Source organism: Lissotriton vulgaris, chromosome 12, assembly GCF_964263255.1.
Source record: "Lissotriton vulgaris chromosome 12, aLisVul1.2, whole genome shotgun sequence".
NCBI lineage: Eukaryota > Metazoa > Chordata > Amphibia > Caudata > Salamandridae > Lissotriton > Lissotriton vulgaris.
Genome location: NC_141700.1, coordinates 632792977 through 632806618, shown reverse-complemented (window position 1 = coordinate 632806618; position 13642 = coordinate 632792977). Strand labels below are relative to the sequence as shown.

The 13642-nt window shown below is 43.2% G+C and overlaps 1 protein-coding gene across 1 annotated transcript in view; it reads right to left on the bottom strand.

The window, feature by feature from the left end:
* Positions 1–1499: 1499 nt before the first annotated feature.
* CHMP1A (charged multivesicular body protein 1A) overlaps positions 1500–13642 on the bottom strand; it is a 101895-nt gene continuing 89752 nt past the window's right edge. Inside the window, exon 7 of the mRNA XM_086945794.1 lies at positions 1500–3427. Within this exon, the coding sequence (XP_086801920.1) occupies positions 3406–3427 (22 nt within the window). The 3' untranslated portion in view covers positions 1500–3405. The remainder of the gene's footprint in view (positions 3428–13642) is intronic.

Sequence of the window (13642 nt, the reverse complement as noted above, 5' to 3'; positions counted from 1 at the left end):
TTCACTAAGCCATTGTTAAAACCGCTTGGTGTGTGCAATGCCAACCAGCTTTTATCTACCTGCAATCCCTCCCAAGTTTGAATATATGTGCAGTATTGTAACAGTTTTTACTGGCTATTAGATGTAGGAAGCTGTTGCAGAAATGTTACGGATATAAAGAGGATGTTTCTCTCCGTTTTTTATCTATGTGTTTTTATATATTTTGTAACTGCTTTTAAACTTTGACGTTATAATTCTGTAGCTTTTATGACTCACTATATGAATTCGAATAAAGCTTATTTGACTTGACTTGTCTCTTTGTTACTTACATGTGTAAGATGTTATCCCTTGCGTTTACATTTCTGGCCGCAATGGCATGTAATAACTCAATTTCAGTACCCCAGCTTGAGTGTAATAAAGTGACAGACCAAATGCCTACTGATAAAGTAGATAGCTCTGTACAAACCTGAATCGGATAGTGGCAGATAAAGGGTGACCGAAGTACTTCTAAATTCCTCAACTGCTACCCATGACAATGTGCTTATTCTGCCTTTTCTTTGGTAAAGCATGCATGCCTAGTAGACAAAGTACATAGTGTAGTTGGCAGGTTGAACAATTTTTTTCTGGTGTCATTTTCCCAAATTCATTCCGCGATTTTAGTTCAAAGGAAAAGGTTATTTATTTGTATTACATATATCAAATTATCTATTCATTTTGGAATAATTCTTGGATTAATTTCACAATAATGTACATGATTTTTGCTTGCAGCCAACAAATGCTTCACACAACTAGTAGTGGCAGGGCTTTCTCACGGATACAAATTAAAAAAACAAGTAGTCTAATCTATACACTTCTTTTTATAACTCTGTAGTGGTGGCAAGCCATGGAACACAGCAAAGATCAAACCCTACTATTAGCCTAGTGAGAATTACATCTGCTTGAGATAGCATGAACCACATTTAGGTACGCTGTCTGAAAAAGGTAACTTCGATGTTGCTAATCATGTGACCATATCTGCAAATGATATCTGTGATATCACGGTTTTATTGTGGCATGTGGTCTACCTCATAAGACTATTACAGAGTAATAATGTACTTGTGCTGCTTTAATAAAATGGCCAATCTGTGTTAAGTCTGAAAGGACACACATTTAAAGACAAGGTTAGACAAATGTCTCTGGGAGATAAGCTGTGGGTATAGATGTCAGGCACATGATGCTGGTTACCATAGTTCATTTTACAGTCTCAGAGACAGTATAACACTCTGTCTGTTTCCATCGTTTGTGGTCACATTGCAGTCTGGGTGTTTTTAGCTGACAAGGGAGGTGTATTTGCATCCATAGGTCTGACATGTATGTCTGGCAAAAAGCAGAAAGTAGATTGAGGGAGCCTGATCTTTTGTGTGGTTGCCATATTGTGGGGTTCTGCATAGGCATCGCTGGCAATTACTCTTCATCCCATACCTCCACAACACTATTACAGCAGTTATCAGGATTTAAAAGCAAAAACACTGAACACAGCATTCAATATAGAAAGTTTATTTTACAATATAATAAAGCTGATCACCTTCCACACACGCACACAGCCCAAGAATGCCTTGTGCTAGGCAGCAGTAAACCTAAAGGGCTTCCTTCGGCCATCAAGGAAAACACCGACTTATGAATCAAAATAAGCTCTGGTGCCTACTCTTGGGAATCACAAGATCAAAAAGGTAGAAAGGCTTCAATATTTATTACGCAAAAGAAAGTTAAAAACAGTTGTTAAGATACTTGGCATCCACAAAGCATGGAAGGGCCAAGTGGCTCTATGCATCACCTTCAAACCTCTCCTCTGTCTTATTGCTCAATCCATGTACTGAAGGCCAGGAATTAAGGTCAAATCTCTGAGCTGTCAGGAAGGATTAGTGCTAGGGTTTTGTACATTATGACAAATCTCCCAAATATTTCACCCAGAAACATCAATAATAGTACAACATAACAAAACAAAACATCACTGTAGATGCAGAATACAACCTATTATGCAAACATACAACAGCGTGGCCTAGTGTTTCTTAATCATTTGAAAGTAAAAAAATATACGATTTAACACAATTAATTAAAACAATATTTTTAAAAGGCACCTGGGTTTTTATCAATTGATCAGGTCTGAGCTTGAACAGTTAGAGGGTGTGGCGGCCAAACACAGTATTAGGCACATCCGAGTCGGTGGTTGAGGGGTGAAGATTATGAGGCCAATGATATCGAGAACCAAAATAACAGAGAAGAAAAAATATTTTCAGTCACAAACCAGCTCTAAGGCTACCTAGAAGCATAGGCAGGGGAGTTACTGTTTGATACTAGTCTTCGCCAGGGACATTGGTTAGGCACAGGCCACAGTTCTTTAAAGTCATCATGGTTAATATTTTGGACATTATCATGTCTTACATAATGCCCGTTTGTAATTCGGTGCTTTGGCTTACTAAAAAAGGGCAATGACAGGTATTCACTGATTGTTTATGAAACAGGAAGGCCTATATTCAGTAAAACAAATGCAGCACCCAACATCAAATCTTAACGGTATATCAAACATCGCTGATGCAGTACAACTGGGTTTTGCCTTCATGAAAGCAACTTATCATGCGTAACTAATGGAATGACTGACAGGGCTATAATCTAATTCTTAGGAGCGATTCGCATGGGAGTCATAAAGAGTCAGGGAAGGCAATGACAACCTCATATTCATGGCACATTAAGGACGCTTTTGCAGAATGTCTCCAGTGCAATCCAGCACTCACTCCAGACCTGTCCTAAGAGGATGCATCAAAACTGGTGCTTTGCCGCTTATGCTAACTGCACAATCTCAAGGTGCAAGCAAAGAAGGCACAGCTTCACATTCACTGCAGTGCATGGAGACTGGGAAAACACTGGAGAGTCTTCACACCCTGATTTTAGTGCACAGTAAAGAATGGCAACCAAAAGACAGTACATAAATGATCTAATGACCAAAAGACAATTCAAAATGACCATCACTGTAATATTCCATAGCCAACTAAATCATTTTATATATAGACACAGACACAGACACACACACACACACACACACACATCCAGGAGCCAGTCACTGATGTTCCCTTTAAAACGACACCACCCATAGTTAAGACCCAAAAAACATCCACTGAAACCCCTGTCACCCTCCCACCAACCTCCGTCAATGACGTCATCAACTTAGTTGTCTGGAAAGAATCAAAGGAAAAGATAAAACAGGAAGTTCCTTTTTCGGTGTCAGCTCCACACATTTCAGAAAGACAATGTTGAGATAGAGCTGGGTCAGGAGAGAAGAGTCCATGCATCTTCCTTTTGATTCAGAAGGTTGACGTGAGGCTGAGGCATTTCGCTCCAATCTTGAAAGCAGCCAGTGCAGAAAAGCCAGTCTTCGGATTGCATATGCCACTAATTCCGTAAGGCGGCAAGCCTAAAAATAAATATGTACAAATGAACGCACAAATATGTAAAGCAATAACTTTGCAGGTGTGTGAAGGACTACAAAATAATAAGTTACTTACTTTCAGTAGTGATATTTCAGATGGATACATAGCCTTCCTGCAAACTGCTTGCTTTATGAATTATCCTTCCAGGTTTCAGATTGGTCCATTAAAGGTTTTCCCCATCAATATCTTACCACCTTCAGGTGACACCGTGCAGCTTCTGCAGCAACTGTCCATCCGGACAAGATGGCCTTGGTGTATACATGGTATTAATCTGCCTGCTTTCATCAGTTCCTGGTAATTTTCCCCACCGCATGGCGGCATGCTGAGAAGGACCGAGAGAGTGACAAATACAGCACTTAACAAGGTTGCATACCTTATTAGTCACAGCACTAACTCATATGTATGCCAGTGAGGAATCTGTGGGAAGACTAGGTATCTACCAGAAATACAGTTACCAAAGTTAGATAACTTTTTGGAGAGATCTACATCTTTTATGAGTGAGTCCTGAAGCAATACCTCCCAGGGAAGTTTGATTCAGTAGTGTCAGGTAACTAAGAAAGTCATGTAGCACTGCTAAGGTAAAGTACCTGTCACTGCATGCTGGAGATGTGAGGCAGTAGTGGTAGGCAAATGTATACCAAGATGATCATGTGGCTGCCCAGCAGATCTCTACAAAAAGGGGGTCTCCGGAGAAAGCCATAGGGGTAGCATTGGCTCTAGTGGAATGACATGAATGTCCTCCAGAAGATCTTTCTCAGCTAAAGCATAGCAGATCTTAATACCCCATGCTAAGCTGTTGTTTATTGTTCACGGCCTTGCCCTCCTTAGCTCTAGCAAAGCCCAATAAGAGTTTATCATCCACCCTCTCCCGATGAGGGAGACTGATGTAGCAAAACATTGGACACCTGGGATCCAGTCTATGCGGTAGCTGTGGAGAAGAGAAGAAAGATGGAAGGGTAATAGTCTAAGCCAAATGAAATACAGTGAGCAAGTATGTTGGGCAGGTGTAAAAGACCAACTTATCAATAAAGGAAACTAAAGATGATTGAACTGAGCGGGACTGAAGTTCTCCGACACCAAGCACAGACGTTACTGCCAACAAAATTGCCTTTAGCACCAGAAGTCGAACCGGGAAACTTTGGATTAGCTCAAACGGAGATGCCCTCAAGAATGTCAACATGATATTCAAATCCTACTGAGAGATAAGAAATGCAATTAGAGCAGACAAATATAGGCAGACAGGGCCACCAGATAGCTCTTACCTATAGCTACACCAGATAGCTGTATAAAGGATAACATGAACTGAAAGACATTGGAGTGTGACATTTGAAGTGGTGAGGCCTTCAAATTCGCACTGCGGAACAAACTTGTTCCATTTATCTGTGTAGATGAATTTGGTATTGTGCTTCCTGGCCCCTAAGTTGATCTCTGTGACTTCATCATGTAAGCAAAAGGTGTCCAGCTAGCACTGTTCGATCACTACACATGTAGTCACAGCATTTGGGCTTTGGGGTGAAGGATATGACCATCCTGCTTCAAGAGCAGGTCCCAATTGATTCAGCACCCAATTTGGAGTGACCAGAACCATCTATGCTCTATCTTATTGCACATTCCACAGTATTTGAGACAAATATTTAATTGGTGGAAAGGTGCACAGGAGCCCCCAAAATCAGTTGAAGCGGAAGGCATCTCAAAATGAACCAACCAAAGGGAAGTGCCAGTTATAGAACTAAGGGCACTTCCTGTTCTGGCCAAGGCGAACTGAACCACAATAGAATACCCCATCTCGAGAAGATCACTTGTTATTTTGTAGCCCTCCAGTGAAAGACAACAGATCATCCACCCTCACACAGAGCAGCTACGTGAAGCAATATGGGAAGATTCCCAGTCGCAGCACCCACCCACTTATTTATTTTGAAGTGCTCCAGGGGGAGTTGACGTTTGCTCAGAACAGCCTCACACAATCGAACAGCATGTGCAAGAGTATGGCTTGAACACCTTCAGGTAAGCTAGTGGAAGACATCCAAGTCTGCTGAAGTAGTGTGACAGCCATGCCCATGGACCGAGCAACAGTGACTGACAGAGTCCAGGCCACACTTCAAGATGTTTGGATACACTATCTGCCATTGACCAGAAATGTAAACAACTTTTTCATTGGGCCTGGCACGCTGCTTACAGTACATTTCATGCATTCCCACAAGACATGCACTTAATAGCTCATGAGACAGTTGGCATTGCAATGTGGTGGCCAGGCAACCAGAAGCAAAGACTTCCCAGCCCACAGATCCAAATTTCTTTGACTAACGGTAGGCGCCACGTATACAGCACTTGGATTTTGCTTCTAGGTGGACATTTGGAGGACCAGACTTTCCAACGGCAGGTGAGGGGACTTAAAGGCGTGGTCACCAGAGCAAGCCTATGGTATCGGTCTATCAGTCTGTGGATTGCGGAGCTCAAAAAAGGGTTTGTCTCATACAGACATGGCAGAATCCAATCGGGCCTCATTGAATAGAAGCAAGAGCCGCTATGGAGGAGGCCTGCAACACCTCAGTCAGGCATGGTCTTTCCAAACCTTTAGTGGATTTTCAAACACCAGTTAATAATAAGGAAAACTCCTCTGAAGCAGAACAAGAGGGGTAAAGGATGTCAACTTCTGGTGTAGTTTCCATGCCATGGCATTTTGTCAGTACAGATATGAGTCAGCATCAGTATTATAGTAGGGAAGGAGGTTATCAGCCTTCAAATAATCATCATCATCATCATCATCATCTTTAGGACGATCATTGTGAGGGCCTGGGAGTCAGAGAGGAGTATCTCCTACATCAGGGCAAATCTAAGCCCTCAGGGTGCTCTGTCAACATTGTTAAATTTCACCTCTACTTCCTCTCTCTTCACACAAATGATTTCCTCTGGCTTGATGACCTAGAGAGCAACTTCATGGTCTTCCCATGAATGTCATCTGTGTTGGTGTGAAAGGAAGTTCCTACCTTATTGGGCACAGCACCATAGCAGACTCCAACTTCCTCTTGGGCACAATTAGAGAGCTGACCCTCAAGATGACCCATCTTAACAACTATACCCTGTTAAAGCTTCTACACCAAATGACACCTTTGCTTTATCATGCAGCAAGAGTGAAGGCCAATGCCCACTATAATGTGTCCAGGGCATGTGAAAAAAAGAGGAGAAAAATGTTGTAGAGACATTGTCCTAGATCAAGTGTAGCACGCAGTTCGAGCCCATGTTAAAGTCTATGCCTGAGTATCCTTCAGACTACTTCAGAGACTTTGCCATAACTAAAATTTTCAACCCCAAGGTCGTGAAAAAGTCCAAGTCTACAATACAAGACCGACTGTTCATCTTTTTGGTCACAATTCAAAAATGAAAGCACTTATCCAGGAACAGGGAATACACCACTTTCTGATGAATAGAGTAAGATTGGTGCTGTGGGGAGCAGCTATAATATTGCCACCTCAATGGCACCTCAATGGCATTGCTTACTAGGTATGACCAATATAACTGGGAGGAAATGAAACAACTAAAGAAGCTCCTCCTAGAGGTGCAAGGAAGAATGTACCCAAGGCGGTGAAGAATTGCAAATGCAAGCATCAGGTGCATCCTCGATACAGCTGACACTGCATCTAGGTCACCATCCACTTAAGGTTTCATGCTTGGCTTAAGGTATGAGGTTACCTTACTTGCCTTCCATTGGATTGCCATCCGTTATTTGGCCCTCAAGTAGATGGAATGCTCCAACAGAAAAGTTTAAAAAAAATGATAAACCTTGCAAAAGGCAAGCATAACAATCATTTCAGTGGGTGCTCCTTACCATTGCCTTCAGCTGCAGTATGGATTCCACACCACTCCACTGAATCTGTCCACCCCACCACCACAGCATCAACAAAGATCACTGCAGGTTGCTGTGGATAAGGTGCCCTCAAACAGCACATCAAAAACGGCTAGGGGTCTACTACCTGTGCTTACTAATCCCCAAGAAGGATGAAACACCGCAAGCTATTCTCTATATACACAAGGTCTCAACCACTATATTACGTCTAACCATTTTAAAATGATTATACTGCATGGTGTCATACCATTGTCAATGTGGTAGTCATATGGCCTCTATCTACAGAAAGCCCGCTTCCATATCCTGATACATCAGGTCCAATACCAACATTTCAGGTTTGTGGTAAGTGAAGTTCATTGCCTATGACTCAGGGTAACAGCAGCCCCTAGAGTGTTTACCAAATGTCTTGCAGTGGTGGCAGTGCACCACAGATGCACTCATTCAGGTTTCCCCAAACCTGGTTATTGGCTAGTAAAGGAGACCAATCATGAATAATGCCTTGTCCACACCCCAAAAACAAAAATCTACTATTCCACTGATTAGACTTTACAATCAACTCAAACAATTCCCACCTGTGTGCTCAACACACCTTAGAATTCCTGTGATCTACAATCAATTCAGTCACAGGCAAAGCTAATGCGAGCCCATAGAAAGTGATGGCTATTCAAAGGCAGCTTCCTGTTTTTCATGTCAATCCTCTGACAGTGAGAATGCGAATAACACTTTTTAAAATTATGGGGTCTTGAAAGATTATGGTTACAAGGAGAGATAGTACAAGTTACAAGTTACAAGGAGAGGTCATAAGTTCTGTCTTGTAGGAAAGAGGGAAAAATAAGGAACAGGCTTCCATGCACATCCAATATCTTGCATAAGAAGTATTATTCCAAGTTCTGTATAAGAAAACACAAGTAGAGCATGAGCTGACCCCTCCTCGCTTAACAGAGCACCATGTTTAAGGAACTATACAAGATACTAGAGCAAGGGAGAGGTGATTCATACTGAGTGGTTGCTGGAGGAATGTTTAAACAAGGAATTTCGACTTCAGGTCCAATGCACAATAAGAAGGGGAGGCTTTATATGAAATGATATATTATTTTAGAGTAACTGAACTATGCTGTTAGCTGGTTATAACTTAGGCATGGTTTACATTAATTGTACAGGAATGTGTTCTGAAAAAAGACTGGGGCTTATCTAACTTGTACCCTAATGCGTATAATATTTGTAGAGAAATTCTGAATATTTACAGTCATTCTAATGCACATAATTTCCAGAGAAGATAATAAGCACGGTATGAAATCACTATGTGATCATATTGATGTCGGGGTAGCAGGTGGAGATCTACATACCATCTGCAGGCAAGAGATTCTAGGACAGGAATTGTCTCCCAACACTCTCACCAACATGAGTATAATAATGTAGGGAAAACCAGAGAGACATCTGCCAGTTTTTGTCTCTGAAAAGATCACAGTTTCCTTTTTAGACTTAGGATTCTATCAGGTGTAAACCCAATTATTTGGACTTGATGCAGCTGACCGATCACTTGGATATGCCTTACTTATAAGCGAAGGAGGTCACGTAGGAGTTTTCTTAAGAGCCTTAGCCAAAAACAATTTGGTCTTGCGCTCCCGGTGGCTTTCGGGTGCATGGATGTCCAAGAATTACAGCTGCAGTATCATGCTGAGAAAACATAACCATGCATTCCTGTTGCTTTTATACCAATGCTTCTTTACATTTGTGTGCCTACATATGAACAGATATATTACATAACTGAGTTGTAACGTCATTCTTGTATTAACCTCAATTGTTCATTAGCCTTAAAATATAGATATATAAACTTTCAGGATTTTCTGAGACCCAGAAGCCACTTTAGTTGGTGTTGTACATTTAAACATTTAGTGCATCTTGTAGAAAAGTGTAGCCTCACTTTCAATTTTGGGAGACAGTCTGATTTTAGGAAAATAGAGCATTTAGCAGTATGTTCATGCATCTTTATTCCATTGACTTTCACATTCTCTTTCCATAAGAAGATCATGAGGTAGTTTCTTTGAAGTAACAGTTTCCGTTACATGTTTAAGCTCAACACATTTGCACTGAGAGAATAGTGTATAAGGAACATTCAAAACAGAATACATTTCAGCATTCATGGAATTTCATTAGTAGGGCACAGAGGCAAACTATAGACCGGAGGTCAATGAGGAACCGAATAAGATCATTTTGGCACCTGAAATACTCTTGTGTCATTGTATTTGGAGGTGGAGTCTATGCTACAGCCGCACGGTGCCAGTGGTGAGAGAATACTGAAAAAATTAAATTCAGGACCACTCTGAAGACTGGAAGGATAATTCACACAGTGAAGAATCTATAAAAAAAAAAGTTGTATCTATCATAATAGAATAAATAAAAGAAATACAAATTGTCCTGCCTGTGTTTTAAGACTTGGATTTCATTCTTAGGTGTCCATCGCACACATTTTGTAACTGTGTTATACTGAGTATGTTTAAGAAGGAGTAGTTTCTTACCTGTAACTCTAGTTCTGTAGCAGGGGTATCTCTGTTATAGTCATAATCATGTGAATAGTCCCGCCCATGTGCGTGGACCCCGGAGCACTGCAATAGAAATAGTCTCTTAAGTTGTCCTCTTCTGCAATCCTGCATCGACACTTAAGAGAAAATAAAAGACAAATAATGCAGCCTGAAACCAACAAGGCTATACTGGCCAGTACTTCATCCTGAAGTGAAAAATATAGCCAGATAACAATTAAATTTAACAATTTTGCTGAGTTTCACACATAGAGAAACTCTCCTTCACTCTGACCCTTTTTTCATGATCGAGATGAAGGGTTGGACAGACAAGCTCCATAGGCTGCCATTATGTGTCTGTAAATGGATACCATGCCTTTAAGGAACACTCTAGAGACCCTCGGTATCCCATGATGCACAGCCACAGGCCAGTTACTTTCAGTTCTTTTTGAAGGTGTATAAAGCCAGGCCTGCTGCATTCAGGATAGTACGGTTTCATTCACCGGGGAGGAGGGCGGGTTGCTTATGACTAGAACAGAGATACCCCTACTACAGAACTGGAGTTGCAGGTAAGAAACGATTCCTCCTTTAGTAGGGGATCTCTGTGTATAGTCATAATCATGTGAATAGAATGGCAAGCCCATCCCAAAACACCAAACCCCAGCGGTGGAAGAAACAGACAAACTCACTACAGCGCAAATAGATTCCACAGCGAAGCCTGCCCAACCGTTGCATCTGCCGTTGCCTCAGAGTCCAGGCTGTAATATTTAGCAAAGGTATGGACAGACTTCCACGTGGCAGCCTTACAGATTTCTGCAATAGTGACGTTACGGAGTAAAGCCGCTGTAGCAGCTTTACCTCTGGTAGAGTGAAACTTCGGCTTACTAACTAGAGTTTTGTTAGCTTTCCGATAACACAGTTGAATACAGGACACAATCCACCTAGAGATGGACTGCTTGGAGGTAGCAAGACCAGTCCTGACAGATCCATAATTAACAAATAATTGATCCGATCTACGAATCTCTTTAGTCATATCTAAGTAGAATTTCAACACCCTTCTCACATCTAGGGAATGAAGGGACCTCTCCGCCGGAGAGGCAGGATGCTGAAAAAACGTGGGCAAAGTAATCTTTTGATTCACATGGAACTCTGACACCACCTTAGGAAGGAACTTTGGGCGAGTTCTCATGATAACCTTGGATGCATGAAACACAGTGTAGGGCTCTTGACAACAGACAGCCTGGAATCTCACTCACCCTGCGAGCCGATGTTATACCTACAAGGACATCTGCCTTCCATGACAGATGCTGGAGAGAAGCCTTATGAATGGGCTCAAAAGGCTCCCTCATTAGTCTAGTCAGTACCACATTCAGCTTCCACGGAGGCGAAGGACGCCGAATGGTAGGAAACACCTTTAAACCTTCCAGAAAATCTTTGATGACTGGGATTTGAAAAAATGAAGGTTGTGAAGGGCATTTCCTATACGCAGTTAAAGCTGCTAGGTGAACCTTAATGGAATGAAAATGAAGGCCAGATTGAGCCAAATGTAGTAAGTACGGGAGAATGACATCCTCCTTGCAGGATGTAGGGTCTGCACCCTTAGACGTGCAAAAAATGCAGAATCTCTTCCTTTTGTATGCATAGGAAGTCCTTTGCTTCTTTTAATATCTCCATGCAGTACTGAGGGAGATTTAAATGTCTATACTGCACTAGCTCAGGAGCCATGCTGCCAAATTCAACGACAAGAGGTCGGGATGCGCCAACTGCCTTCAAACATCGTGAGACGGTCCGGCCGACACGGAAGTCGAAGATGCAGCAGGAGAGACCGGTGTAGGAGAGACCGGTGTAGGAGGTTGATGCACCACCACTGCCGAGGTCATTCCGGAGCGATGAGAATCATCTTGGCCCGGGACTGGGACAGTTGATCAACACTGTTGGGATCAGGGGAATGGGCGGAAAAGCGTAGAGAAAGCTATTCGACCAGTTGATCCACAGTGCATTCCCCAGCATCCCTGGTTGGTAAAACCTGGAGGCGAAGTCTCTGCATTTGTTGTTTTCTGCGGTGGCAAATAGATCGATTTCTGGAGTGCCCCATCTTGTGGAGATTTCTCTTAACACCTCATTGTTTAAGACTCATTTGTGATTTTCTTGAATGAGTCTGGGCGCGTCTACCTGAGCATTCTGCACACCTCGCAGATGAGTCGCCGTTATCGTCAGGTCCCTGGCCAGAATCCAGTTCCAGATCGTCTGCGCTTCCCAAGATAGTGTGCGCGATCTCGAGCCCCCTGCTTGTTGAGGTAATACATTGTTGTTGTGTTGTCCGTCTGTACAAGCAGGGCACTGGTTCGAAAGGAGGGCTGGAATGCTTTCAGTGCTAAATGAACCGCTCTGAGTTCCAGAAAATTGTTGTGATACGTTGTCTCCGTCTGGGACCACATGCCTTGTATCTGTAGGTTGTCCAAATGTGCTCCCCAGCCATGGAAAGAAGCATCTGTCACAATGGTCTGAGTCGGTATCTCTTTGTGGAACGGGATCCCACTGAGAAGATTGTGAGGCGAACACCACCACTACAGGACTGGACAGCCTGTTGGGACAGTTGGATCCTGTCCTCCCAACTCGTTAGTTTCTGGTCCCACTAATTCTCCAGAGATTTCTGCAGACGCCGCTTGTGGAGGCGGGCATGTGGAGTGAGAAAGATACAAGAGGCCATAGAACCCAGAAGAGAGGACACAGTCCTCATCGTCAGTGAAGGAACAAACATGAGAGTCTGAGTCTTCCGAAAGATTGATAAGCGTCGCTCCTCCGAAGGACACACGCTTGCCTTGAGTGTATCGATGGAGGCTCCCAGGTACTGCAGACACTGAAATGGAGTTGGGACAGACTTTGGCACATTGATGTGGAGACCCAAACGATTCAACAGAATGGCCGTCCTGTTGAAATGTAGCTGCGCTTCCTGAAACGTGGCGGCTTTGATCAGCCAATCGTCCAGTTATGGATAAACGAACACCTTGTTCTTTCTCAGGTGTGCTGCAACCACAGCTATGCACTTTGAAAAATTCCTGGGAGCAGACTTCAGGCCGAATGGAAGCACTGTATATTGGTAATGATTGGTGCCGACTAGGAACTGCAGGAACTTTCGTTGCTTCCTTGCAATGGGCACATGGAAGTACGCGTCTTGCAGATCTATGGCGCATAGCCAGTCCCCCTAATGCAGCTGAGGATAGATCTGGTGCAGGGACAGTATGCAGAACTTCTCTCTGCAAATCCATTTGCTTGCCTGTCGCAAATCGAGAATGGGTCTGAATTCGTTTTTGTCCTTTTTGCGCAAGAGAAAGAACCTGGAGTATAAACCTTTTCCCCTTTGAGGAAGAGGAACCAGTTCCATCGCCCTTTTTCTTAACAGCATATCGGCCTCCACTTGAAGTTCGCGCAACAGGTATTGTGAATGAACTGGTGGAATTGATGGAGGAGGGCTGGTGAAACGTAGACAGTATCCATTTTGAACAATATTCAGCACCCAATTGCCCTGAGTTCTCTTTCTCCACTCTGCCAGATAATTTTGAATGCTTCCCCCCACCGGAGTGGGTAACAGAAGAGGGGGAAGTAACCCCTCCGGGCTTAGAACCAGCGGTAGCCTTGTTCTCCGATGTGGACTGCTGGTTACCCCTGCCTCTCTGACGTCTCTGAAACGGTTGCCGCTGAAACTGCTGCTGCTGCTGCTGTCCAGCCTGACAGCCCTGTCCGCATTGGAACCTTTGAGAAGAATAGCGCCGCTGGTAGGGCCGGAAACTCCTCCGCTGCTCCTTAGGCTTCTCGAAGCCAACAGCCTTGAGGGT